The 26,610-nt window shown below is 45.4% G+C and overlaps 2 protein-coding genes across 4 annotated transcripts in view; both read right to left on the bottom strand.

The window, feature by feature from the left end:
* Window positions 1-4,355: 4,355 nt before the first annotated feature.
* SFN (stratifin) lies at window positions 4,356-5,870 on the bottom strand. Its single transcript, XM_054999272.1, has one exon. The coding sequence runs from the start codon at window positions 5,739-5,741 to the stop codon at window positions 5,001-5,003; it is 741 nt and encodes a 246-aa protein (XP_054855247.1). The 5' UTR covers window positions 5,742-5,870; the 3' UTR covers window positions 4,356-5,000.
* Window positions 5,871-14,840: 8,970 nt separating this feature from the next.
* ZDHHC18 (zinc finger DHHC-type palmitoyltransferase 18) overlaps window positions 14,841-26,610 on the bottom strand; it is a 36,107-nt gene continuing 24,337 nt past the window's right edge. The window contains exons 7-9 of one of the 3 annotated variants that reach the window (XM_054999831.1): window positions 26,309-26,418; window positions 24,352-24,451; window positions 14,841-15,032 (exon numbers count right to left, since the gene is read on the bottom strand). In XM_054999831.1, coding sequence (XP_054855806.1) covers window positions 14,934-15,032; window positions 24,352-24,451; window positions 26,309-26,418 — 309 coding nt within the window. In that variant the 3' untranslated portion in view covers window positions 14,841-14,933. Of the gene's footprint in view, window positions 16,405-21,022; window positions 24,452-26,308; window positions 26,419-26,610 lie in introns of those variants that run through there. The other 2 variants (XM_054999832.1, XM_054999833.1) reach the window with 2 other exon arrangements.

Below are 26,610 nucleotides of genomic sequence, written 5' to 3'. Positions count from 1 at the left end.
CTATTTCTACTCTGGAGACCCAACACCTTTAATTATCTGCATGCTCCCTGGTGGCTTCTCCCCAACAGGCATTCAGGGGACTTCTGCTTCTGCACATGGAGGCTTAATTGCTAACAAAGGTATTCTGATTCTGCACAAAGCGGTTCCATTGCTAACTATCACGGATAATAAAGATCATTCACATCAAAGATTCCCAACAATGGCTAGCCAAAAAGGAGATCAAGCTCACATGTGCTCAGCATACCAGACAGAAAGAAAATGGGGGCAGGAGCTGCAGATTTTTAATCAGCTTATAAAAGCATCCAAGGGCGGATGAGTGGAAAAGAGTGAATTGTTGACCAGATTCAAATACACTCTGTACATCTGGCTTATTTTGTTTTATTCCCCTGCCTGACTGTACTGGCAAGCAGTCATTATTTTAAAAAAAATTAACAGCAACCTAGCACATAGAATATAGTGCTATGGAGACAAACTGTAGGGAAATGCTTTGACTTCTCTTTCTCCATGCCTGGCAACTATGCAAGGCAGGAAGAAAGTTGGCAATCCCTCTCAAGGTCAGTATTGTCTACTCTGACTGGCAGCTTCTCTTCAGAGTCTTGCACAGAACTTCCTACCTGATCCTTTTAACAGAAGATGCTGGGGATTTGCACCTGGGACCAGCCGCATGTATCACAGGTGCTCTGCCTCTGAGTTAAGGCCCCTTACTGCAATATCATACAGTGGTCACATGCACAGGACCAAGGAGAGAGAGAGAGAGAGAGAGAGAGAGAGAGAGAGAGAGAGAGAGAAGAAAGAAAGAAAGAAAGAAAGAAAGAAAGAAAGAAAGAAAGAAAGAAAGAAAGAAAGAAAGAAAGAAAGAAAGAAAGAAAGAAAGAAAAAGCCCTTGTTTCAGCATGTTACTGTGTGGTTGGGAAATCAGAGCAAAGATCCCACCTCTTTCAGCCGCCTCAGGGCAAGAGCTGGTGTTTCTCAGCCTGTGATCCACAGCTAAAATATGCTGAATAACGGAGACCTACCTTATTGGGTTGTGGTAGAGGTGATGATGAAAGGAAGAGTAGTTCCTGTCCTGCCCAGAGCATTCCAGATCATACTTATACGAATGAGTTAGTGGTTGGTGCATTCCCTGGATCAAGACTTAACAGTTCCTTTAGATCGTTCCCCTTGCCACAAGCATGATTCCTATCAGTTCAGAGTATAGTGTATCAGAATAGTAGTATAATGGTTAAGTGGTTGGGCTGTGAATCAGCACTCTGCTGGTTTGAGTCCCACTACTGCCATGAGCTCAGTAGGTGGCCTTGGGTAAACCACTCCTTCTCTGCCCCATCTCCTCAATTGTATTGTGGGGATAATAATAACACTGATTTTGTTCACTGCTCTGAGTGGGGCACTAATTTGTCTAGAAGAGCAGTATATAAGCAGTTATTTAGAGGGCTGCTGCAGCACAGCAGTTAAATGGTTGGGTTGTGAAATCAGCACTCTGCTGGTTCAAATCCCACTACTGCCATGAGCTCAGTAGGTGGCTTTTGGTAAGCCACACCTCTCAGCCCCAGCTCTACTGTAGGGATAATAATAATACTGCCTTTTTTCACTGCTCTGAGTGGGACACCTGTCTAGAAGAGCAGTATATAAGAGCTGTTGTTGTTGTTATTTATGTAGCCTGTGGAAGACATTAGCACCCTGTGAAACCCACCCATAGTGTCCCTCTGTGATGTCTCTGGTTCCATTAATGCTCTACTAATCCTAAATTAAATAGCTCAGTGATTCAGCAACTATACCCTTGTGAAACTTTCTCAGAAATGAAGCCTGTTTGATGCATCTCTAACATCCACACGTAGTGGTAGAACCAACAGCTCCAACAACCCCCTTCAGACTGACTCTGTGACTGTTCGACACTTAGGAGGCCGTTTCTAGAAACACATACCAGGTGGCATGTCTGTTTCAGTGTCAGAAGTTCAGGGACAACCTTGGGCAGTGGACATCATACATATGATCTTGAAAGTCTGGAGAGGGGCAGTCCTATTTCAGTTTGATCAACGGGTTGCCTTTTGGATAGCTCACAGAATCCGTAAGCAGCAGGGTATGGGAAGGCAGAGTAGAGAAACCATCTGAGTTTCATTCCAGATGCCTTGCAATGCAACTGAAGCCTTTGTATGCTAAAGGATGTTTCCTGCATTCCTATCAGTCACCCCATATACCCTAAAACACTGGGCAAGGAGAGTTAATACAAGACCGTATCTCCGAGGAGGACAAAGATGCAGAGAAAATGCCCCTGGAACAGCAGCACAACCATCAGTCTGCTAGCAGGCCCTTCACAGAACCTGAAAGCACTCTCTTGTGTCGTAAAGATGTGGCATATAATCTGCTGGGAAGGTAGGCCTAAGCAATCCTCCTTGAAATGAACGGGAGCTCCACAAGGGCAGGAGAGAGTTCTGACTCCTGGTCATTTCAAGGAGGTTTGCAGAGGAAAACTTCCAGCAGAGAAGCTGCGTAACATGCAAAAAGGGAAAGTGGGTGTGACTTCAGGCTCCTGGGAGGCAAGGAGGAGACAGGAATTCTGTGCCACCAGAAAATCTTGCAAGCCCAGCCCTTTTTAGTATGCAGACTGTTCAGCAATCCTTGCCCCAAAGTCCAGCACGTTCACTGCAGCAGTAAAGAGGCCTGGTAACGGCACCCTTCTGCTCTTTCCCACACCGCTGGTAGCATGGGATGCCTTAGACTGCCCTGGAGGTACACTGGGATGTCTCTCCACAACAGCATAGCCCAGGTTTTGGGGGGAAAGTCACTGTGTGGGCTCCTCCCGCATAGTCCTGGCTTCTTGCGCAGGGTGGTGGAAAAATGGCACTGCAGTCTTTCTTCCCCCGCTCCCCATAATATCAGAATTGCTGAGCCAGGAGTAAAAACCCTGAGAGCCTGCAGTCCAAGCCACACCCTCCGGTTTCGCCATTGTCAGAAACTGCCAGCCTGGTTTCAAGGGAGTTGTTCAAGGCAAGAGCGAAGACTCGAAAAGCACCTCTTTCTTTTTAACTGAACAATGAGGCTGGGCTGGGAGGGTCTCTTGATATTCTAACTCCCAGCGGGGGACTGAAATGTCAAAGTTGCATGGTTCCTATAGCATAAGCAGCACCACAAGGGCTCATGGCAACAACGAAGGGCATAAGCTCTGCCATTGCTTCCCCCAGCAGTGCTGCCTGGTGCTGGAAGGGCCGTTCAGCTCAGATGGCACCTGCAGCTCTCCTAGGCAGCAGCCCACCGGGAAATGTCCTGTAAGTTAAAAAGGCCAACCTTCCCCCTTAAAACCCCAACCCCGCTGCAACCACAAGATAGAGGCAATGGAGAGTCCTAAACCTTTTATTTCAAAGGCTCCAAATACCTGGACTTATTTTTCAAAGCCAACGGTCTGGAAAAGAGGACCAGGAGCATTTTTGGAGGTTTCTTAGGGGCTTCTCTAAGGAGAAAGCTGCTACGGGCAGATAAGCGTCTCTGAAAGGCTGCTTGCCCACCATTACTGATCTTCCACCTGCAGGGGTGTGTTCTTGGTCAATTTGCATCTCTTGTAGGTCAGCAGGCAGGTCCAACAGGCCTGGTTGGTACCCCCTTTGAATGGGGCAGATTCTCTTGAACAAGACGCTCAAATTTTCTGCAATATGATGTGGGTTCTCTGGCAGTAAATTTAAAGGGGAAGGGTTGGATCCTATCAGCTTTTCCATTCAGCCTCACCTGGTTTCCATCCTCATTGCAGAACCTGTTTTGCGTGGCTTTTGTCCCTAGCCATGTCAGTGGCCAAAAGGGTCCCCTTCCTTTCTCTTTTGCAACTGGAAAAGCAGTTAGGATCCAGTCTTATGATTCCCTGTAGCTAAACAGTCAGAAAGCCACCGGTCTAGCTAGTTGGCCTGTACCATCCTCTCTGCCTACTCAGTAAGGCAGAAATGCTGGTGGCGCAGAGAAAAGGAGCACATGTTCTTCTGCTCCTGAGTAAGCACCCTCCTCCCCTTTCCATCTAGATCAAAGCCACTCCGCTCACCCACAGCCTCTTCCCACAGAGCTTCTGGTGCTCCACCCTCCCTCTTCTTTCCCCAGAGAAGTCCTAGCCACATTTTCAGGTTGCGCTGTTTTTTGCTTCAGGCGTAACCTTTCCCCCTGAAGCTCTCAGGAGCACCTCGGATTTCAGAAGAGCAGAAAAAGCTGCTTTGCATGCATCAACCTGCTTTTTGCAGCCTCTGCTGAGACTTGCGAGTTTCAGGATCTCCTCTTCCCATCCTACACTGCTGCCAGAAAGCAGGCTATGTATGATGCAAACTATTCCAATGCTTACCACCCTGGTGCCTTGAAGAACTGGAGACCAAAACTACAAAAAAGGCAGGCATGAAAGTGAACTTTTATTGGGGAAGAACACGGTAGCAAATCACCACGAACAACAAGAGGCCCTCTTGAGACTGCTATTCCTAACTCACTCTAAAGAGCTCCCCAAAGGCCCACCACCTCTGTTTTCTTACGACAGGATGTCTCGGGTAAGGGGGGAAAAACCCTGCAGAATAAGACACCCGAAGGAAGCAAAGGAGATCACGCTTGCTTAACTCTGCCCAGCTGGTTTTTGAGACCTTAGCCATGTCAAACAAAATTTAAGTTTCCTGTGGTTTTATTCTTTTCCCCCAAAGTTAAACACTAAAAAAAAAAAGTACAGTCCTGCATAACAGGTCAGGAAGACTCTTTATGTGTTGAACCAGAAACAAGAATCTATACTAAGCTAAGAATGTTCGCTTGCTGTAGAGCTCACATACCAAGAAGAGCAGGGGAGGGGCATGTCCCCCTCCAGCTGCCGCATGAGGAGGGGTAAGGTAAGCGCTTGAATCCCATGCAAATGAATCAGTCCCCTTGTGCTGTTGAAATCCAGCGGGAGCTTCCAGGAGCTGGAGCTGCATCTTATAAAAACTGAATGGGTTTTGAAAAGAAAAAAAGGGGAGGTGGACGAGGAGTCACCGTCGTTCCATGGTCTGCAAAGTTCAGTTTCTGGGATCTTCGCCAGGTTCTCCCCCTTCTTCTCCTGCACATTCCGCCGTCCATAGTGTGAGGTTGTCCCTGAGAAGCTGCATGATGAGGGTGCTGTCCTTGTAGGAGTCTTCGCTGAGCGTGTGAAGGTCTCCCATGGCCTCGTCGAAGGTGGTCTTGGCCAGCTTGATGGCCTCTTCTGGGGCATTGGCGATCTCATAGTGGAAAACTGAGAAGTTGAGGGCGAGGCCCAGGCGGATGGGATTAGTGGGCTGCATCTCCTTCTTGCTGATGTCCATGGCCTCTTGGTACGCCTTCCGGGCATTGTCAATGATCTGCTTGCGGTCGTCCCCAGTGGCTACCTCGGCCAGATAGCGGAAATAGTCACCTTTCATCTTCAGGTAGAACACCTTGCTCTCCGGGTCACTTGCTTTCTTTATGAGATGCTTGTCCAGAAGACCCAGCACGACATTGCAGACGCTCTTCAGCTCACTTTCGATCTTCTCCCGGTATTCATTGACCAGCTGAGCTTTGTCATCTCCTTCCTCGGTCTTGTGCTCGATGCTGGAAATGACTCTCCAGGCAGACCTCTGGCAGCCAACCACGTTCTTGTAGGCGACAGAGAGGAGGTTGCGTTCCTCGTTGGAGAGCTCAGCTCCATCCTCCACCACTGCTTTCATGAAGTCAGCCATGTCCTCATACCGCTCGGCCTGTTCGGCCAGCTTGGCTTTCTGCACTTGGTGGTTCCTTGCCATTGTTGGGGGGCAGCAGAAGGGAGCGCAGATGGGGCAAGGAGGCCAGCAATGAGAGGGATCAGGCAGCTGCTGCAAGAGCCGTCAGAGTCTCTGCTGAGTTCAGCTCTTGGGATCGGCTTTTGGCTTGGCGTCTCAGCCTGGAGCAAGAACAAGGCGTGGCAAACAAGCTCTCAGTGAACCCTCCCCCCCCCACACTTCCTTTCTTTCAGCCTCTCCTTAAAAGGAAAGTCGCAGTGATTCACCTTGGAGCAAGAGAGGGAATGAATGATTACCTGCAAAGGATGCAGAAACACAGCCTGCTTGGAGTCCTCTTGGGCAAGAGGTCATCAGGCCTAGCACAGGCATTAAGAAAGAAGACGGGCCACCTGGGAATGAGCTGAAGAGGTTTCTGTTCCCCTCCAGGGGGCAGTGTACACACACCTGTCCTGATCTGATCTGTACAATTCCCTGTCCTGCATTTCCTACAAGTCCAGCTTATCTCATCCAACACTTTGAAATCTGCATCCCTTTCTAAACGTATGGCTAATCAAGCTTTTCTTGTATTGTACCACTCTGGCCGTAGGAATGTGTGATATTTGAATGACGTCCCATTGGGGTGGGTAATAAACCATCAGTACCTGGAAGAAGAGGTCTGCCGAACTTACTCTCTGTGTTATTCTGAGCTCTCGTAACAGCTTGGCCAATGAAGGCCATCTAACAAAACAGCAGGAACCTAGTTGTCAGAGTACACATCCTAGGCTCAGTCCCCGCCATCTCCAAGGCTGACAAAGACCTTGGGGAGTGCTGCTATGTTAGAACAAACAAGACTAGCCATTCTGTTCAGTATAAAGCAGTTTCTACGATATGTTGCAAAGCATTTAGGAAAATAACTCCACCCTCATTGCAGCACAGAGCAAAAAAATGCAAGGTTGCCTTTGCATAAGAACACCACCAGCAGCAGAAACCCAAGAGAACTGGGAAAGGTTTAACACCAAGCCCCCCTGTGTCCCTCTGAGCTGCACCACCCACAGGTGAGCGCAGAGCCCCATTCCACCTAGAGCCATGTTGAATTGCTTTACTGCATTGTAAGCTGCCTTGGGGCAGCATTTCACAGGACTTAAATCTTCTCATTTAAAACACATACAATCCCTGTATTCAAATACATTTCTAGAGTTAACTCCCATTTCTATCTGATTTCTTAATTCTGCTTCCCCCACCCCTCCAATTTTAAAATAATCACCCTAACAAACATTTTTTCTCTGTACTTGTCTGCTTGTGGCAATTATTTGCATCAGTCTGTGCATAGTCACAATGAAGTTTCACTCTCAGAATATAACCCATTTCCACTTGCTAAGAGATCATTCTGTCCTTTTCTTTGGCACAGCCCTCCTCTAAAAAAAAGAGACTTCATGACAAATTTCTTGTGCTGCTTTTTGGACCTTCAGTGATGCATCCCCAGTTAGCACAAGGAAAGGGGATGGGTGTGGCTGATAACTCAGCCGCTCCAGTCTAAAACTGAATTGTTCCACTGGGTGACTCACTAATCTCTCTTTCTTGGTGTGGACGAAATTCCTTAGTCGCTTCTCATTCCGGTGACACACAGCTGTCTTCGGAACCTTTCTTCTCAGCGGGTGAGAGACTGGGTGGGATGAGGGAGGAGGGGACGCTGGAAGAAAGAAGGCGTTAACATCGGGGCACACCCAGACCTTCTCTGAAATACCAGCTTATAACAGAGATAGCCATCTTCTGTATTCTCAGGGGGTTCACGTTATTTCTCTAGACAAAAAAGCCAGAAGGGCATGTTGCCAGGGGACCCTTTCTGTCTGTCAGACAGGTCCCCAAACCATGCTAGTCTGTAGACACTACTGGAATGTTGAACAGGTATTGCACACTACAACAAAATGGCTGCCAGAAGAGGCCATAACCAATACCAAAGCATCTGCCATGAGGACAGAGACTGATAATAAAAAAGTTGGGACATTCCAAGCCAAACATCCTCCTATGATGGAGGTAGATACTTCTAAATGGGTACTCCCTGCAGGCACAAAGGAATGCCTCCTGTTAACTTTTTTAATTTAAGGGTTATCAAGTACATAGTCCAATTCAAGTCTTACTTTTACATTCCCGTAACAATAACTTAGTTACTAGTTTTACTATTGACATTTAAAGTTTCTTTAAATGGTTTTTCCCATATAGATCCATGAAAGTTTTGTTGTTCTTCAGTTGCTTATGTTTCTATTAATGACTGGTAGAGATTGTGTTCGTAGATTGTATGTTGCTTGTTGTAATATAGTCAAGAAATGGCTTCCACTTACTATAAAATTCTGTTGTATTTTCTTTTCCTGATAACTGTTGAATTCTTTCTGTAATTTTTTCTATAATCATTTGGTCCCACACCTTACTAAGCCATTGGTCTATATTTGGTGCTGCCTTAGCATTCCATTTTATCGTGATTATTGTTTTTGCTGCTACAAGTAGACTACTGATGAGTTCTTTTCTAATTTGTGGAACTTTATTGTCTTGCCATAAGTCTAGACATATTATTGTTGGTTGCAGTTGTATTGAATAGGCAGTTATTTTATGTATGATTTCCATTACTTCTTCCCAAAAGGCCATTATTTTCGGGCATGTCCACCAACAATGGTTATAAGTTCTTGTACCCCCACATTCCTTCCAACACAATGGCGAGCACTTTGCTGTCAGCTGTGCTAATTTCTTTGGTGTGTAGTACCAATAGGATATTATTTTATATGTTTGTAATTTAGTTCTCCGGTGAACTTTTGAAGAACCTTCAGTTCAAATTAAGTGGAGAAAAACAAGGATAGGCTGTCTGATTCAGGGAAACAGTGGACTTTCAGAAACATAGAGGTAGGTGCTATGGTGCCTTTGGGCACCCCTTTGAGGATCAGAGATATATCACATTTTCATTCTATCCTTCTTCCAAGCTCAAGGCAGCATATGTGGCTTCCCTTCCTAATTCTGTCCTCACAACAAGCTTATGAGGTAAGCTAGGCTTAGATGGAGGACCATCTGGCCCATGGACACTAAGCAAACTACATGGCAGAGCAAGAATTTGAACCCGGATCTCTAATCAATATTCCCATTCACAAATGGGTCAAAGTTTCATAATATTCTCAAGAATAGCATTGAAGACAAAAGTGCACACACTTTATACACATCTCCAGGGCTTTTTTTCTGGGAAAAGAGGTGGTAGAACTCAGTGGTGGAACTCAGGACCGCACAATGACGTCACTTTGGGACAGCTAGAACAAGGGGGTAGTTTTTAAAAGTTTAAATCACCCTTGGTGAAAATGGTTGTATGGCCGGTGGCCCCGCCCCCTGATCTCCAGACAGAGGGGAGTTTAGATTGCCCTCTAGATTGCAATCTAAACTCCCCTCTGTGTGGAGATCAGGGGGCGGGGCCACCGGCCATGTGACCATTTTCAAGAGGTGCCAGAACTCCATTCCACCAAGTTCCCCCTGAAAAAAAGCCCTGCACATCTCTGAAAAAAAGACATTCCAGTGTGAACGGTTTCCTTACAACTTAAAAAGTATTTCTTACTCGTTTCCGTAATAGTGAGACTAAGAGAAACCTTCCCCCCCCCCCCCCGCTACTTGATTCCAGTTTGGTCAGGTCCCACCTGGCTCCTCAGGGGCCAGCTTGGGCATTCCAGGTTCATAGAGTGTGCGAGCGCATGCACACACATCCAGACACTTCTCAAGGAACAACTTCTGCTTCAGGGATGGGGCATTTCCCCCAGTAACTTCTGAATTCTTTTCCCCACGAGCAAAGCTACTGACAGTAGGAAAGGGGTGTGAACAGTTGTTCTGCTGCATGTCACAGGCACCTATTATGTCTTTGTTGTCTGATTATATAGGGACTTGAGTATTTCACTTTTTTAAAAAAAGGAGGCGCAGAAATTATACGAGCAGGAATGTTGCCCAGTTACAGAAACCTTAGCCAACTAATCATACATGTTTTTTGTCAATGAAATAATGGATTTAATCTGCATAAATGTCCTAATGAATAAAAGAATTGTCCTTTTAAAAGCCTCCTTTTAAAAATGGTGCATCTGTGTCTGTTTTAGCACAGGCATTCTCACTTCTAAAGGTAGGGTGCTCCTTTTCACACATTATAAAGCACACAAGTTGAATCTGGGTCAGATTTTAGCACAATCCCACATGAGCTAAGGGTTTGCCTCAATCCCTGCATGTGCAAGGAGGAATCAGGCCTGTGATGCACTTGGAAAAGGGGCTTCAGCCTTCTCCTGGCCCTGAATAGTTTCTCCCAAATAGCACTTCATTGGGACTGTTGCAGATGGGGAAAAATGGCATGGGAGTGGGTGGGTGTAGGCTGAAAGCCCTTATTCACATGCACCACGGTCCTGATTTTAACTGGGCACTGTATGTTCAGAAATGGAGGCAAGCCCGTGATTCATGTGCGATTGTATTACCTACTCTGATGCAGGGTGGGGCACCCTGACCCAACTTGTGTACTCCATGTGTACATGGCAACAGCCGCATGCAGTTTTTGTTAGAACTTGTACTAAATGTGTTTTGGGGGGGGGGGGTTGATAGATGAGCCACATCTTTTCATGGATCAAAAGTTTTTACAATCACTAAAGTGTTGCAGTGGTGGTTTAACGAATTATGAGGGATGCAACTTCTCCAAGCTCTAGCAGTGTGCACACGTATGCGCCTGGCATGGAGGTCTACAGGTTCAGTCCCTGGCATCTCTAGTTAATAAGGGACCTTAGATATTAGCTTCTCTTCACCTGAGATCCCAGAGAGCCACTCCCTTCAATTAAATGTCTCTCTGTTGTTCATCCTGCTTTTTAGCAAAGCCTTTCCCAAACAACCCTACCGGCTTCTCCGTTGTTATTTGACTGTTTCCTAATCCATCCCAAGGACTTATTTCAGATCCCAAACTTCTGTTGCCTTAGCCTGGTCTTGTCCATCTAATGGCAAGGCAGAAGGCAGCTGTGTATGTTCATGTGCCCATGACGACACCCTATGAAAGAGGGATGCCAGTTGTCTGCAATGGTAGGAACAGAAAAGCACCTGGGTACCAGAGTTAGGAGCACAGAAAGCTTCGAGCTAGGTGGAGCCCACATATTATATGTTAACATTACTCTGCTCATTTAGTGCAACACCTCTCTGTTCTTTCCAGAGTGCTATCCTGTGCTAGAGGAACAGAATAGAAAATGTTGAGAAAAGCTGAATGTGTATAAATCATGCAAATCACAAGAGCTCCTTCTACAGCTAAGTCGGCTGTTTCGTTTCTAACTAGTCATACTACGAAATGCAACAACGTGTGGCACCAGTGACTGGACATCTTAATCAGCCACCCTTCAGAGGTTGCTCCAGACATTACCTCACCCACTTTCCTTTCTGTATGAGCCATGAGGGCTAGAAACGTTTTTAAAAAATGAAAGCCAAGATACTGATTGCCGCAGCTGAGATCAAACTGAATACAGGTGCAGTACACGTAGCCACTTCTCTTGTGGCTCAAGGCAGCTTACAATTCCCATGCACCATAAAATTACACCCCACATCCCCCACCCTGAAAAAAGCCTACAGCTTAAACTCCATTAAACGTCCTCATAAATAAAATTGTCGTACAGCACTTCCCAAAAAGATGGCACTCTTCTCACCTCTTAGGGAGCCTGCTCCGCAAGTCAGGAGCCATTATAGAGAAGGAATGGGCTCTCCCAGCTGCCAAGCAGGCCTCCTTAAGCAGAGGAACTAGAAGATGACAATCAGAAGGAAGCTGGGACAGAAAAGGAGCAAAAGTCCTTCAATAGGTCCAGAGGAGTCAGCCGTGTTAGTCTGCAGTAGCAAAATAGAAAAGAGTCCAGTAGCAACTTTAAGACTAACCAACTTTACTGTAGCATAAGCTTTTGAGAACCACAGTTCTCGTCAGATGCATCTGAAGAGAACTGTGGTTCTCGAAAGCTTATGCTACAGTAAAGTTGGTTAGTCTTAAAGGTGCTACTGGACTCTTTTCTATTTTCCTTCAATAGGGGATCACTTGTTTTCAAGTCTTTGCATCCAGCCATGGAGGCCACTCACTTAAACTTGTAAAGTGAAAAGACAAATCAAAAGAATTCCTTGGCAGTCAGCACAGCCATCAAGTTTTCTGTATACATCCAGAACATCAGCAGCAGCCTCTTCAGATTCCTGTTCCCAAGGGAGTGTCTTATATCTGAGCAGAGAATCACAGTATGCTTAATTATATGCTCTGCTGTCTTTTCACGACAAATACAGAGCTTGTGACCACACCACCAAGAAACATTTAGCCCACACAAGGAGACCTGTGCTGGATCAGTTGTGCTAGTCTAACACTCTTTTTTCAAAAGTGTCAAGGCAGATGCGCTTTGGGCTGCCCTTTCCTTTATCATCCGTGTCCCCCACACACACACACACACCAAGCATCTGGTGTATTACCTTTGAACACAGAAGTTACATCTAGCATGGCAAACAATTTCAGAAAATACTTAGTATTTATAATTCCAGAGGGGTAACCATGTTGCAAACCATGTGTGGCACAATTAAACAGAAGCGCAGCAGCATTGCACAGATTAATTAAAAAAAAATCCAGCATTAGCTTTCGTGAGTTAGAGCGCACTTTATTTCATTATTTATTTACTTCATTTATTCTCCACCTTTCTCCCCAACTGGTACCCAAATCAGCTTATAATGTTCTCCTCTCCTCTATTTCATCCTCACAACAACCCTGTGAGGTAGGTTAGGCTGAGTGTGTATGACTGGCCCAAGGTCACCCAGCAAGCTGCTCTGAAAGAATGGGGATTCAAACTCCCAGGTCCTAGTCTGACACTATGACCATTACACCACACTGGCTTCAAGTGCATCTGATGGAACGACATCTGACTCACAAAAGCTTATGTTGCTAGTCTTTAAGGTGATACTGGAGTGCTGTTTTAACTTAGTTTTTAAGTAGCTGTTTGTGTTCAAAGCATCACTTGGGTTATTCACTAATCCTTAGTTACAACTCTATAATATTAGACAATACTGTATGGTAGATGCAGGGCTGAGGCTAAGAGCCAGGGCTCACCTATGCCCTCCCACTGATTTCACGGTCAACACCTGATTTAAACAGGACATTCCTCAGTTCACACTTTCAGCCACGGCAAGACCTTTTCAGTGGTTACCCTGGGTGCTGGAATATCTTCTCTCAAGAAAGCTGCTTGGTTCCATCTTTGCAGATGTTTCACAAAGCATGGTCGTGAAAATATTGTATGCTTCACTGGGCTTCCAATTAAGTTTCATTCTCCGTCTGCTCTTTTTTGCTGTTATTCTGCAGCTGTTTTGTTTAGCAGTACTCTGACATCAACTTGCATTTTGCTTCCATCTTTTACTTATTTTGTATGCTGCTTGAGAACTGATTTGTAAAAATAGCTTGCAAATTTCATAGTATCAATGACGGTGAAAGAGGAAAGGTTTCCTTATTTACACAAATTGCAGTTTCTCACATCCCTCTTTCATAACCCTCACCTTTCCCAGTCCTGTTGTCTTCCCACGATCACACTTTGAACTGTAAGCGGTATTTTTTGGCTTATAAAGCATCACGTACAACAGCTGTTTAAATAATAATGAGGGAAGGCTCACATTCCCATTCAGCAAGACCGGCTGGAATGCAAAGCAGCTGGGTGGAGATTTCATAGCTACATTCTAAAAAAATCCCAAACTCATCTATCGCAAAGGCCCTGCTACTTACTTATCTAAAATATTTCAGGGTAGAGCATTCACTCTGCCCTCAAAAATATCCAAAATGATTCATCAAGCCAATGATACATCAAGGTTACCTAAATTCAAGCCTATGTTACACAGCAGAAGAACGAAGAAGGCCTGGATTTTGGGGCCTAGATGTTTCCAAGTTTCCTGCATTCAGGGCAACCTTTCCACATTTGACTTATCTGGTGAAGAACTTCTGCACATTGCAAGGGATCCTATCACATGTCTTCAGCATGTCTTCACTGTCCACGTGGGCCATGGCCTCATCCTTGCCCTCCCTGAACCAAGTGTGACTTGTGACACACACCACATGCTCCCCAGATGTTGTATAACAACATTTGATTTATATACCGCCTGTCAGGATGACTTAACACCCATTCAGAGCGGTTTACATACTATGTTATTATTATTCCCACAACAAAACACCCTGTGAGGTGGGTGGGGCTGAGAGAGCTCCTAGAAGCTGTGACTGACCCAAGGTCACCCAGCTGGCTTCAAGTGGAGGAGTGGGGAATTAAACCCGGTTCTCCAGATTAGAGTCCGGCGCTCTTAACCACTACACCAAACCGGCTCTCTGGAGATGGAAGATCAGCCATGGTGGGAAAGGGCCTTTCACAAAAACTTCTTTGCTATTACTGCTTTGATAAGCTTCTGCAACACGGTCTAAAAATGGGGGTTCAAGTGCTGGTTGCAACCAGGTTGGATACTGGGTGTATACAGGGAAAGGCCAGGCAAGTCCATTCCTCTCCAATAGCAAAGCACCTATTGACTTTCATGTTTAACTGGCTCTCCACACTCTTGGCCTCCAGGCTCTCTGCATGCACACAGAGAGAGACAGTGTCGGCAGGTTAGCAAGACAAGGCCAATCAGCAATGAACGTGGCTTTGTCCCTTGGCTTATTCTTCACTGTGCTACCCCCCTCCAGTGCTCACTTTGCATTTCCTATCCCACCTCTCTTGTTCTGCTGCCCTCAGTCGTGGTGAGGCCCTAATACTGGTTTTCCCACTCACAGTTACGTGATTCTGGAGTCGCACGACTTCTTATCACATGCTTGCAGCTCAGTGGTTCTCCAAGTCTGGGAAGGACGCAAGGTCATAGAAGTAAGAGTTCCTCAGCTCCAGCAGTAACCCTTTTTGAAATTTATAGGAGCTCTGTGCAAAGCACATCAAGCGCCAGAAATTCTATGCTTCCAGGCAGGCTGCAGTCATACAGTACAGTTTGCAGGATCACAGTGTGCGCCACACAAACGCACACCACCTATATATTACATTGCACCCTATTTTACACTCCAACAGGGCAACAGGGAAAGAACAGCCACAGGCAGAGGTAAGCACACAGAAACCAGACAAGCATGCATAGGACAGGAGGATTTTTATTGTTACAAAAGTGAAAGGCATTAATGGATTTCAAATCTTACCAAACAAACACTTAAGAGGGCCAGTGGGATGTGGTTTGGTTCTATGTGTACAGCCTTCTGGCAACTTCCTTCTTCTCTGTTCTGCTCCTTGGCCCTCTCCCTGAAACATCGTTTTCAGTCGAAACAGCAAGGGCAGAGTTCTGTATAGGAACCATTAGATACTCACTACAAAATACTGTTTTAGAGGGAAGGGGAGAAAATCTAAAGCAGTCCTATAAACAGACCTTTTTTAACAGGTTAAATGCTGAAAGGGACAAGCTTCCAACATATACAAATGAGCCAGAGAGTGTACATCTTCCCTTGTTCTACTCTGTAAACGCAGCTTGTGGATGGTTCTTTTGCTGTGATCTTTGCACAAATCTTGCTTTGCCATCTGCAGCTGCACACTGATTTGATCTGGCTCCAACATCCCAGGGTAGGGTGTGGTACAGTATTCAATGTGTACAGTAATCAACGTACACTGTGCTTTTTTTAAAAAAAAAAGAGTCCACACATTTTGCACTAAGAAAATCTAAAATCTGCAAATCAGAACCATGTAAATTGAGCCTCTTTCACCATTTATTTCACATTTACCATTTTGCATAATTCCAATTTTGCCAGAGGACTATTTCAGGGCACTCAACTTCCATCTGGAATGGAATCACTGAAATTTTAAGTCTGCCAACCATTCGGGCTTCCCAGTTTTCACCAGGCATTGTGCACACCCTTTCTATTCCATCTTTATAAGAACGAGAAACTTGCCATGTAAAACATTCATTCCTAGGAAGCTGAATTCTCCACCCATTACCACGTTCTGCGTTTCTTCCTTGCTATGCTCCTATGGAAGTGTAGCGAGCACACACACACAAAGCCCTGGGTATTAACTCCCAATCCTAGTTCATCACACGGTACTTAAAAAAAATGCCAACTTTGACAAAGTGCACTAAGTGGGAACACGCTGAGCACTAGTGCAAATGCTGCCTTACCATGCCCACAGACACACCGAATCTTGACAGCACGAGTGGACGCGGTGGGGAAGAGAACAGAAAAAGGATACAGTCCTAGACTAGCATAGTTAACTAGAAACATCTCCCAAGAGCTTCAGAGTTTTGAGACATCTTTGCAGCAGAATAAGGCTAGATATAAGAATCCTCTCCCCGGCCTTGATGTGCTTAGATGCTGGAGTCCATTTTCCCAGATACAGGAGCCGATAAACTCCTGTTATTGCACTCACAGCAGGTGGTTTGTATGGCTTTAAGCTTCAAACCCTACAGGCAGCAGAAGCCTCTTAACTCCAGGCGCTGAGGGTTTGGAACAGCTTTTTCCCCTTGTGCATGGTGGCCTCTCTCTACCCTTGTGGTGAAAAGGTGAAGAGACGCAGCAATAGAAAAATTAGATAGCCCTGGAGGATAGAGGCACAGGTGGTGGCAATGGCTGTATTTTTCAGAGATTGGCCAGGGCCTCTTGGGATCGCCTTGGGTTTTGCCACGAGGCGCAGAGGGTCCTCAAAAGCTCTTTAGTGCCCCGGACACACTGGATTTTCAAGTAATGCGGGGTGGAGGGCAGGAAAGGAAGAAGAGAAAAGAGGATTAGTTAAGGAGACACCAGAGACAGAAAGAAATCACAGTTGGAGCACCTGCAGGCAAGCTAAAGAGGAAGAAGGAACAGTCAACATGCAAATTTGAGTACATCTGGAAGAAGTGCTGTTCTTCCAAGTATTATTCATTATGAGGGCTGTGATGAGGTGGAATGCTAGGGAGAGGGGAAGCATCAGGTACGTCAGAACATCACAGAGGAATTCAAAACAATCCTATTATCTCCTTTTGTAACAAATTACTGGACTGCATAAGAAACAGGATTAGGACACCTTCTATTGCCAAGATAATTTTACTGGAGTAAGATATAAAGCTACTGATTACTTTTCCAGGGTTTGAATTTTCTTGCATAACCTAGCTTGTGAAAGGTATGGGACATCTTTTTGAGAGAAGGTTGAGGGAACTATCATTCAAGAAAAGACTCGCTTGTACTTTGCTCCAGTAAGATTCTCTCGGTAGACATGGGACTGATGTTGCCTTCTGGTTTCTTAAATATTTTAAAAAGAGGAAATGTACAATTTTTACCCACTGGTATCTCCTAACAGGCAGCAAGGGAAAAAGTATTTCAGACTGTCAGATGGGCAACGCAAAAAGAGACGGACGAGGACACATTTTTTGTGATGCCTATTTTGAAAGATATGGGCAGAAGCTTGGTGCAACCAGTTGCTTTTCAGGCCCTCTAATCCTAAGACTCCCTCCGCATCCGGCTTTAGATACATCGGTTTCTGCTGCGAGGAACCTAAAACAGGTTCCAAAGTTAAATTTGGATCTTCAACCAAGGATGGGGAAGATGCACAGAAGGCCTGCTAGCCAGCTAGGAGCAGCAGAATAAGATCTGGCTGAGTTTGTTTCTTCTCTGTTACAAGCATAGCATTTCCAGAGGCACAAGCTAGTCTCTTGTCGTCTGGCTGCTACCTTGAGGGTCCTATCCTGGAAAAATTAAGAGTTCCAAAGATCTGTTACGGGGAAGGGCTCTACATTTGGTCTTCCTCTCTCTTCTCCTGCTTGTCCTGTTTTTTTAAAAAAAATATTTCTAAAGTATTTCTAATTTTTGTACTGTCAGCTGCTTTAGGGTCCCCTCTGGGGAGAAAGAAAGGCTATAAACAGACAGCTAATAAGAGGCGGCGATGAGCCCCATGGCGCAGAGTGGTAAGCTGCAGTACTGCAGCCCAAGCTCTGCTCACGACCTGAGTTTGATCCCAGTGGAAGCTGGGTTCAGGTAGCCGGCTCAAGGTTCACTAAGCCTTCCAACCTTCTGAGTTTGGTAAAATGAGTACCCAGTTTCCTGGGGGTAAAGTGTAGATGACTGGAGAAGGCAATGGCAAACCACCCCGTAAAAAGTCTGCCAAGAAAATGTCGTGTTGTGACGTCCCCCCATGGGTGAGTAATGACTTGGTGTTTGCACAGGGGACCTTTACCTAATAAGAGGCAGTGGCAACATGGGACAAACAGATCCCTCTAATCCAGTACACAATGCACTCAGCTAACTTTCTGCAATGCCAAATTGCACAAGGCTTTAAGAATATGGTTTAAGATGACACCATCTTACAGTGCTGTGCACATTGCAACAATTAACATAAGCTGAGCAGTTTCAGGCCCCTGAAGAATACAGCAAAAGTCAGTTTTGCACATTGCCTTCTTTGAGGAGGAAAGATGTAGAAAAGCGGCATCCTAACTCTTACGAAACATATTAATCTCGCCCCCCCCACCCCCATGCAATAATTATAGATAGCCCAACCAAGTGTTTACCCTGCCCTGGCTTTGCCCTGAGTAACTCTTCAGCAAATGAGAAAGCTATCACTACTGCTTATCAATAGCATCATTAGCAAGTAGAATCCTCGCTGATTATTTCCTTTTGCTTGTTCCTGCTGAGAACAAGCATCAATAAAGGCAAGTAGAAATTAAGAGCTATTAGAACTATTAGGGCACTCTAGTTCCACTAACGGAGAAGAGTTGCAGAGGTGGCTGTGGTAACATGTGCTTCCTCTATCAAGAAGAACACACAGACCAGTCCAAAGGAAAACCAGTGCTTGCATCGGGTAGCAACTCCAACATGTCCTCCAGGAGGCAAGAACAATTCCAGCCACACCAACACTGATGTTCAACATGGTTCCCTGAAGGGGAGTGTGCTGGGCTGCCCAGTGCTTCTTTTTCCAGAACATTAAGATTTTTAGTCCATTCCAAGATAAATAATAGGTCAGATCCAGCCAATCTCACCTCATTCCTTTCCATGCTGTGATGTATATCCTGATAACATCTTGGTTAGACAACTGTAATGTTCTCTATGAGAAGTTGCCCTTGAAACACAGCCCTGAAGCTATGCTTGCTACAGAATGCTAGGGCCAGAATGTTGATTGGAGTGGGTCTCGTTCCATCTACGCCAATTTGCTTCTGGGCTCCATTCATGATGTTGGTATTGACCCTTAAAGTCCTGTATGGCTTTGGGCCAGCATACCTTAAGGACCACCTTCTCCCATATGAACCTCCTCGTCCACCCCAGTCATCTTCAAAGGCCCTGCTTTGAGTGCCCCTGGCATCTCAGGCTAGACAGATGACAACTGCCAAAAGGGCCTTTTCAGTTGTGATGCCAAAACTTTGAAACTCCTTCCCCAGGGAAATTCATCTCTCTCTCTCTATTGTTGTCTTTCATCAACAGGTGGTCTTTTTTGTTTTGTTTGGCACATTGCCAATGACTATTATTGTCCTTTCTCTATGGTTTTGGCATTATATGTGTTTATAATGTTTTTATTGGATTATTTTGTATATACCGTTTTAATGATGTCATGTTTGGATGTTTATCACCTTGGGAAGCCTATTGGGGTAGAAAGGAGGAATATAAATTGTTTTCAATGACTAGAATAAATAAAATTATTTTTAAGGCTGTCCATTCAGCATCTAATGCAGAAATGTTGTTTTCATCAAAGTACTTTGATAATTACTTACCAACAATACATACACGTATGATAAAGGATGGAGGCTCATTTTGGCAAAATGGAGATGGCAACAAATTGTGCGCAGGGTGGGGGGTGTTGTCAGCTGTGGCACAGCCAACGTAGCACGTTAGGGTCTTGGGTATGGGCACCCTGCATGTCAACTGAAACCTCATCTTGAGAGCCTGTGTGGCGCAAGGGCCAAGTTGTGAATGGTTTGAATCTTGCCTGAGCCATGAACTCACAGGTAAGCCTCTCCTCTGCCAGGACCTCTCCTGGCCTCCCTTACAGCCAATACTGGCCTCCCTTACAGCTTTGTTAGAAAAATTACCTGGAGAACATGAAGAACTTTTCAGTACTCCCCAGTACATGCTAAGCACTATCTTCTACTGGTGTGTCCTGTGTTTTTACGACCATTATGGGTTGAAATGCAGAGAGATGTATTTTATTTTTAAAGATGATGGCCCTGTGCACCAGCTTCTTCCATGCCCCCAATTCATCAGCATCATCTTATCACACAAACTGTCAAACTGCAGACATGCACCTGACATTTCACCCAGTCCAATGCTTTTGTTCTGCCACTAGTTTATAACTCAGTTTGCACAGCTGAGAGATTACTAAAAGATTTCTGTCTGATTTCCTTCATGCTACCTCGGGTGGCATCTTGACCATGTGCTCCCACTGTCACATAGACAGACCCATCAAAAGCTGTAATGCTGCTTCCCACCTCTTCTGGCCAGATTAGGACTCAACGTTCAACATGAGGGAAGAATCAGACAGTGGTACCACAACACTGAAAAACAAATGCCGTATATAAAGGTGGTCTTAACATCACAGGGAGCCTTGCCACCTCTCTGCCATGGGCTAAGTGAGACATTGGAAGGCACTATAAATATCTTCTCTGCTCGTGACCCATGTGAAGAAAAGCCACCCCCCCCCAATTCAGCCCAGCTGCCTCTCAAGGCAACAAGTAACCTTCCTGTCACAAGATCAATGAGATGGTTGGTTAGGGACACACCAAACGAAAGCGACACGGACTGAAAGGGGAGGTGGGAATGGACCCCAGGCTTGAAGCAACTATGTGGTGAGAATGAAATGACTGACTGGATGAGGGCGAGAAGAAAAGAGTGTTCTTACCAGCTAACCCTCAGAGAGCAGTGCTAACCCATCCTGTGGGGAGGGGCTATCCCATCAGGCAGTGCAAGATATGGCAAAGTCCTGGCAGGCATCCTCCTGGAGAAGACACCAGAGATTACGCTCTGTGGCAACCTCAGGGTTGGGAAGCAGAATGAGAGGTGTAAAGGAGGCTCTCCACCATCATTAAAATGCATTTTTAAGGGCAGGGAGAGATCAGTTTTAAAAATTATGGCCATTTTAAAAGTCTGAGCTGTAAAATCACTTGTGTTCAGGTAGCACAGGCACCCCTGCGTTATATTCCCAACCCTAGAGCAAGCTCTATAGCGGCATCTAGGCAACAGTCCAAATGGGCAGATGTCCCTCCAACTGCCTAAAGCCCACCCCCAAATAACCAACCTCTTACCACTAGCATAAAGAAATGCAAAACATAAAACCCAAAGCAATTAACTCTTTAAAAAATAAAAATCTTTATTACAACGTAAACAACAAAGGGCTGTGTTAATCATCATAAGTGTGTTTCCTGTCACAAATGTAACACTGATACAGTCTTTCATACTACCCCCCTCCCTACCCCCTCCCCACCCAAGCTTTATGAATAACACGTTGATGCACTGGGGGATGGCCCCAAGTACTCTCACAAGAGCCACTTTCTTCTCCAGTAAGCATACAAGTCTAATCTAATCCATAGGAAATAAGGTGATCTGGAATAGAATTACTAGTAGCTTAGTCTCCAGGAACTCTCCCCCTCCCCCGCCCCCGGACTTCCTGATTGCTCCTGGAAAATTGTATTGGGGGGAGAAGAGTATTATGTCCCCCACTTCAAATGAAACTGAGTGCCCATCTGACAGTAAAACTGTGTTCTTTTCAGCAGGTAGTTCCAACAGCCACAGAGGCTTAACTGGCCCATCACACAGGCAAAACCATTTTTCTGGCAAGGCTACCTTTGGAAAGGCACCATCATTAATGAAATGATTAAAAGGGATGTTCTGGAAACAACAGCTGGTCATGAAATGTGAAAACAGTAGCAGAAGGGGGAAGATTCTTTGTTCTACAAGGAAGATTACTGAAGTGCCACACGGCTGCTAGAGCACAAAAGCTTAAAATGGTTTCCCACTCCGCTTGATCAAACTGCCAGCTTGGTAATGAGTTCAAGCTCACCAGGTGGGATGCCAGAATTGAGCCACCACGGCTTCTGCACCTTTTAAGGGGAAAGGGTTCTTGCAGTCTCAGCCTGAGCCCATCATGGAGGGACATCCTTCCTCCACCTTCAGTCTTGGAACGTGCTTAAGAGGCATAGAATACAAGCACCTGTCCCACACATACCAGGGCTGCCTTTGCACCAGTGTTATCCCATGGCATGGGGGGGAGGGGCGTGTCTTGCAGATCATGAAACTTAAGACCAGCAGATTCACTCACATCAATGAGCGATACACGGAGGTCTCTCTGAAAAATGGGACTGGTTGATTTTTTTAATAAAAAACTTTATTACCCAAACCTACTGTTCTACAAATAAGACAAATTCTGCCAATCGGGACAAAACACAAAACTTCTGCATTACAAACATGGCTGAGTATTAATGTGTTCCAGCCACAAAGTCTGACTGCTAAAAGCGACTGTATTCTGTGCTGTGCCAATCTTGAGACCTCATCAAAATCCTCAGCTACTGCCGGTTGCTCATACAAATTTAAGTAGAAAAGGGGTGAATGAATCTCCCTTTTCCAGCCTCAATTTAACAATCCTGATTTGTGAAGCAAACAGACAGAGCACCCTGGAAACACTAATAATAACAACACAAATTTTAAAACCAAATAAAATTATGATCATGAAATGACATGGTAGATATGAGCCTTTGATCTCCTGCAGGAGCAGCTCAGGGAATAGGTTCAACATAGGTTTCAGATTCAGTCCCTCCATTAACATCACTTGCAGTCCCTTAGGCATGGGGAAAACCCACAGATCAGTTGATGCTTCCCAAAACAGAAGCAGGGAACTGTGATGACCCCCTTTCAATGGGGCTGAGAATGCAGCTGCTCCTTACTCCATGGCTGGCTCTACCAATGACTTATCTAAGAATATCTGAGTGAAGGAGGTGGAGCTACTAAAAGCTGATGATGAATATATTGACTGGCCAGAAGCACAGCAGCAAAGAGAGAGAAGGAAAATCAGCTTCCTGCAATATGACCTTAACAACCGAGGTTTTGTTCTCGTTTTTTAAGTAGCCCACTAACTCAGACCTTTCTGATGCTCCGGGCAGAGAATTACCTGCACATCTGTTTGATCTGTCCTACTAAGATCAAGGTCCTATCCTGTCTGCCTACAAACCCTGTTTCTTCTGGCTAAGAAGGACACAGCAAAGGAGATGCTTGCCCCATGCTTGCTCCAGGAGATTCTCATCTTTCCCTAAGAGCTGCCAAAGGCCAGAGAATGCTGGCTTACTGATCTCTGTGCATGCAATTATTTGATACATAAATTCCAATGCTGTGTATATACAATGCTGTGTATAAAAAAATTATCCCTTAAGAAATCTATTTATCTACAACAACATATTTTTAAAAAATTCTTAGAAAAGTCTACAAAATATGTGCAAAAATATCCAGCAGCTTTAATAAACACATTTCAAGTATTTCTTAACAACCTTCCACTATACATAAGGGCTCACACAACAGGATGGGAGGCACAGCAAGAGGCATTTCAGTGGTAAGAAAGAGGACCCCTACCTCTTCAGGCAATACTTGATGAAGCCAGGTCACAGGCTCCACTTCCTAGAGAAGATACATTCATTTCCGGATGGCCTATCTGCGTCAGGAGGGGTGTTTCCTAGATTCCTCCTCAAATAAACCCTTTGGTCAACAGCTCTCCTCCCCTACAAAAGGTGGTCTCTTGGCTATCTGTATGCACAAGGTAATGATCTCCCATCCACATCATTTAAGAATTATAAATTGCTTTGCTTAGTTTTCTTCTAATGATTAACCGGATAACCTCACCCAGCTGTGTTCCCTCTGTTGCCAGAGCCCTGACTGATCTGAAACAAACAAGGCCTACTCTGGATCAATCCTCACAGTGAGCAAACATGATCTGCAGCAGACCTGCTTCTCTTCACATGATCATTCTTAGGAATCCTCTTGGCAGTTTTCTTCCCTCCACTAGTGGGAGACAGGAGAGCTGCAAGCCGCCCTTGCTGCTACGGGAGGGAGTGCCACATCCTTAAAGAGGGCCTCACTCTTCTTTACAACTCAAACAACCAAGCACCAAGTGTTCTTCGCAGTGCTTACGCAGAACAACAGACTAGCTTTAGGACGGCCACCTCCATGTATGAGAAATTATAAAAATTGACCTGAAGTGCAGTTCAGGAGGTGGTACCATTGCTCCCCTACTCCCCGACACCAGCTCCACATGCAAATGACTATGTCCCACTCATCCAATCTGAGAACACAGCTCTGCAAGTTACTGGAGCAGGCTTTCAGAGAATGGACGGTTCTCAAGAAGCTGGCTTCGCCCAACCCACGGTGCTCTCTGCTCAGAACAGCACCAACCCCTTTCCCTATATGTGCCAGCAATGTCCGTTTAGAGGCTTAACTGCAGCAGTCCACAATGTCCAGGTAAGTCCCACTGTATTAAAAATCCAAACCAAATTACAAATATATATATATATAAATGCAAGAAATGATGGCGTATGGTTTGAGAAGGGGTGCTGGAAGCTCCACCCCACAAAGCTGCCTTGCGTGGGACTCAAGAAATGTAAATGGAAGAGAGGCACCAGCTGGAAGTAGGCACAGGCACAGGACTATGTGGCACCACTGCTAAGGGATGGATCATACCATGCTGGCATCAGATTTTGTTCCAAAGGAAGGGATTTCGCTCTTAGGAGTAGACGGGGTCCCAGCATCTGCCTCGATAAATCCTCTTCTGTCTATTAAGCTAGCAAAGTGGGGAGGGGGGAGGAGAGGATACAAGAAGGGGGTTAGAATGGTAATTAACAAACCAAACAATGAACTAAAGCAACAAGCAAACCCTCTCTTTTTCACCCTGTCACGCATGGTGACAGATGAGGAGCAGTATGTTGACAGACACACAACAGGGACATTCTCTGTTCTGTAGCCATGCGTTAAAGACAGTCAACGTGGAACAAAACTGACAGAAATGTACAAGGGGCTGTGATTCAGTAGTAGAGCTCCTGCTTTGCACGCAGGAAGTTCCAGATTCAATCCTTAGCACCTCTACTTCAAAGGATCAGGTGGCATATGAAGACTTTGGCCTGAGACCTTGGAGAGCTGCTGCCAGTCAGAACAGACAAGACTGACACTGAAGGACCAAGAGTCTGGCTCAGCAGAAGGCAGCTTCGTGTGGCCAAGAGATGTTCCACGGCAAGCATTTAACATAAAGCAGCCCACACTGTTCAGTGCATGTCACAGAGCAAGTCAGCAATGGTAATACCAGCAGGTAAAGTTCTTCCATCCTCTCAGTATCGGGGGAACAGTCCAAGCTAAACATGGTTCACTTATTACTTTCAGTGGTAGATCTGAAGTTCTCACTACAGCAACTTCTAAACTACATCCGGAGTTGTAAATGGTCCAAATTTCCATCAGATAATGACAGCATATTCCCATTACAGATTCAGTCACAGAACCAAGTGTAGCTCGGCTCTTACACTCCTAAGAGGCAAACGATGTTTGATAATAGGGCTCAAGTCCAATTCAGATACGCATTTGGCTCTCCTGCAATCACATTACTGAGCAATTCTATGCATGGAGGGGAAAATACAGCTAAAATAGAGTAATTTTCTGAGCAACTTTTTTAGGATCCCAAAGCCTGCTTAAAGGATCATCCCTAGAAATGTCAGATGGATGTTAGATGGATAGCCCCATCAGCAGCTTCTCTCCTTGCGTGCTTTTATGGATTCCCATAAAATGATAAGTGTTAATACTGGCATCAGCCCTAGCTTTGTCCAACTCTGCCCTCTTGTGTCTACACAAAATATGAAGGCAGCAGGCAGCTCACACATAAGACTTGCAAACTTACAAGGCCTATGCGTGGTCCAGACATGCAGGATTGTCTGGAAACGTTACAAGGACCAGCTCTGTTATATTATGTAGAGGGAATTGGCTGCTTCAGGGAACAGATTTTGCAGGTGTCACTTGGTATATTTTTTATGTGGTGGGGTCAAAATGATTTGAATTTTTTACTGCAGGCCTCAGTCCTTCGCATGTCAGCTCTGCATTTTTCAAGATTTCACTTCTGGTTTTGCTTCCCCTTCTGTCCCCTACCTTAGCTTTCTTCCCTCTTATTTCACACTACCTCTGTCGTTTGAGATCCTGGGCTATCAATACGTCTTTCAGCATCTCCCAATTAGGGCAGAAGAAGCCAACCCTGGCCTTAAGCCACAAGGACACTTTCACTAACCAACTCCCACTTCGGGGGGCACAGGCACATCCATTCCTTGCTCTGGGGGTGGGCCCGCTACCTAAGAGCAGTTCCTCTTTTGCTTGCCCAGCATCAACAGCAGCACAGAGCAACAGCAGGAGACAACTGTTGCAAAATAGAGGCAGCACCTGCCTCAGCCTCAAAATTCATTCTTGCTCTACTTGTGGTTAAGCAGATTTTGTTAGCAATGTCTTTTTCAGCTTCTGCAACAGCTGTCCCCTATCAGAAGTCAGATTCTGCCTCCAAACAAGAGCGCTGAGAATGGCTGCTATACAGTATCACGTTCCCTACCCCAACATGATTTAATATTACACACCAAGCATCCAGCTGTGTCGTTCATTCAGAAGACCTTACCTGGGATAGAACGGTCCGCAGAGCACTGCACAGCAGTTGGTGAGGATGCTTTTATGGCTGTAGGGATTGGCAAATTCAGAGCTTCCCTTACTGGACCATGCCCCTTTGAGCTATAATCCCAAAAGAAAGCGACTGGTTAGAAAAGGCCATGGGAGAGAGGAGTCAATGAGAATCCTTTGCTGAGCTAGTCTAGGTGAGTGTTTTAGAACTGCCTCTGACATATTTGTGTAACTCTGGAGTACTATGATCTATGCACAGAACCCATTCATCATGACAGTGCATGAGAATTCAGCAGTGGAAGA

The sequence above is a fragment of the Eublepharis macularius genome, chromosome 15, assembly GCF_028583425.1.
Source record: "Eublepharis macularius isolate TG4126 chromosome 15, MPM_Emac_v1.0, whole genome shotgun sequence".
Classification (NCBI taxonomy): Eukaryota; Metazoa; Chordata; class Lepidosauria; order Squamata; family Eublepharidae; genus Eublepharis; species Eublepharis macularius.
This window is presented reverse-complemented; position numbering and strand designations above follow the sequence as displayed.

Excerpts from the sequence above, each read along its gene's own strand:
- SFN (XM_054999272.1), bottom strand. The coding sequence starts at position 5,741 with ATGGCAAGGAACCACCAAGTGCAGAAAGCCAAGCTGGCCGAACAGGCC.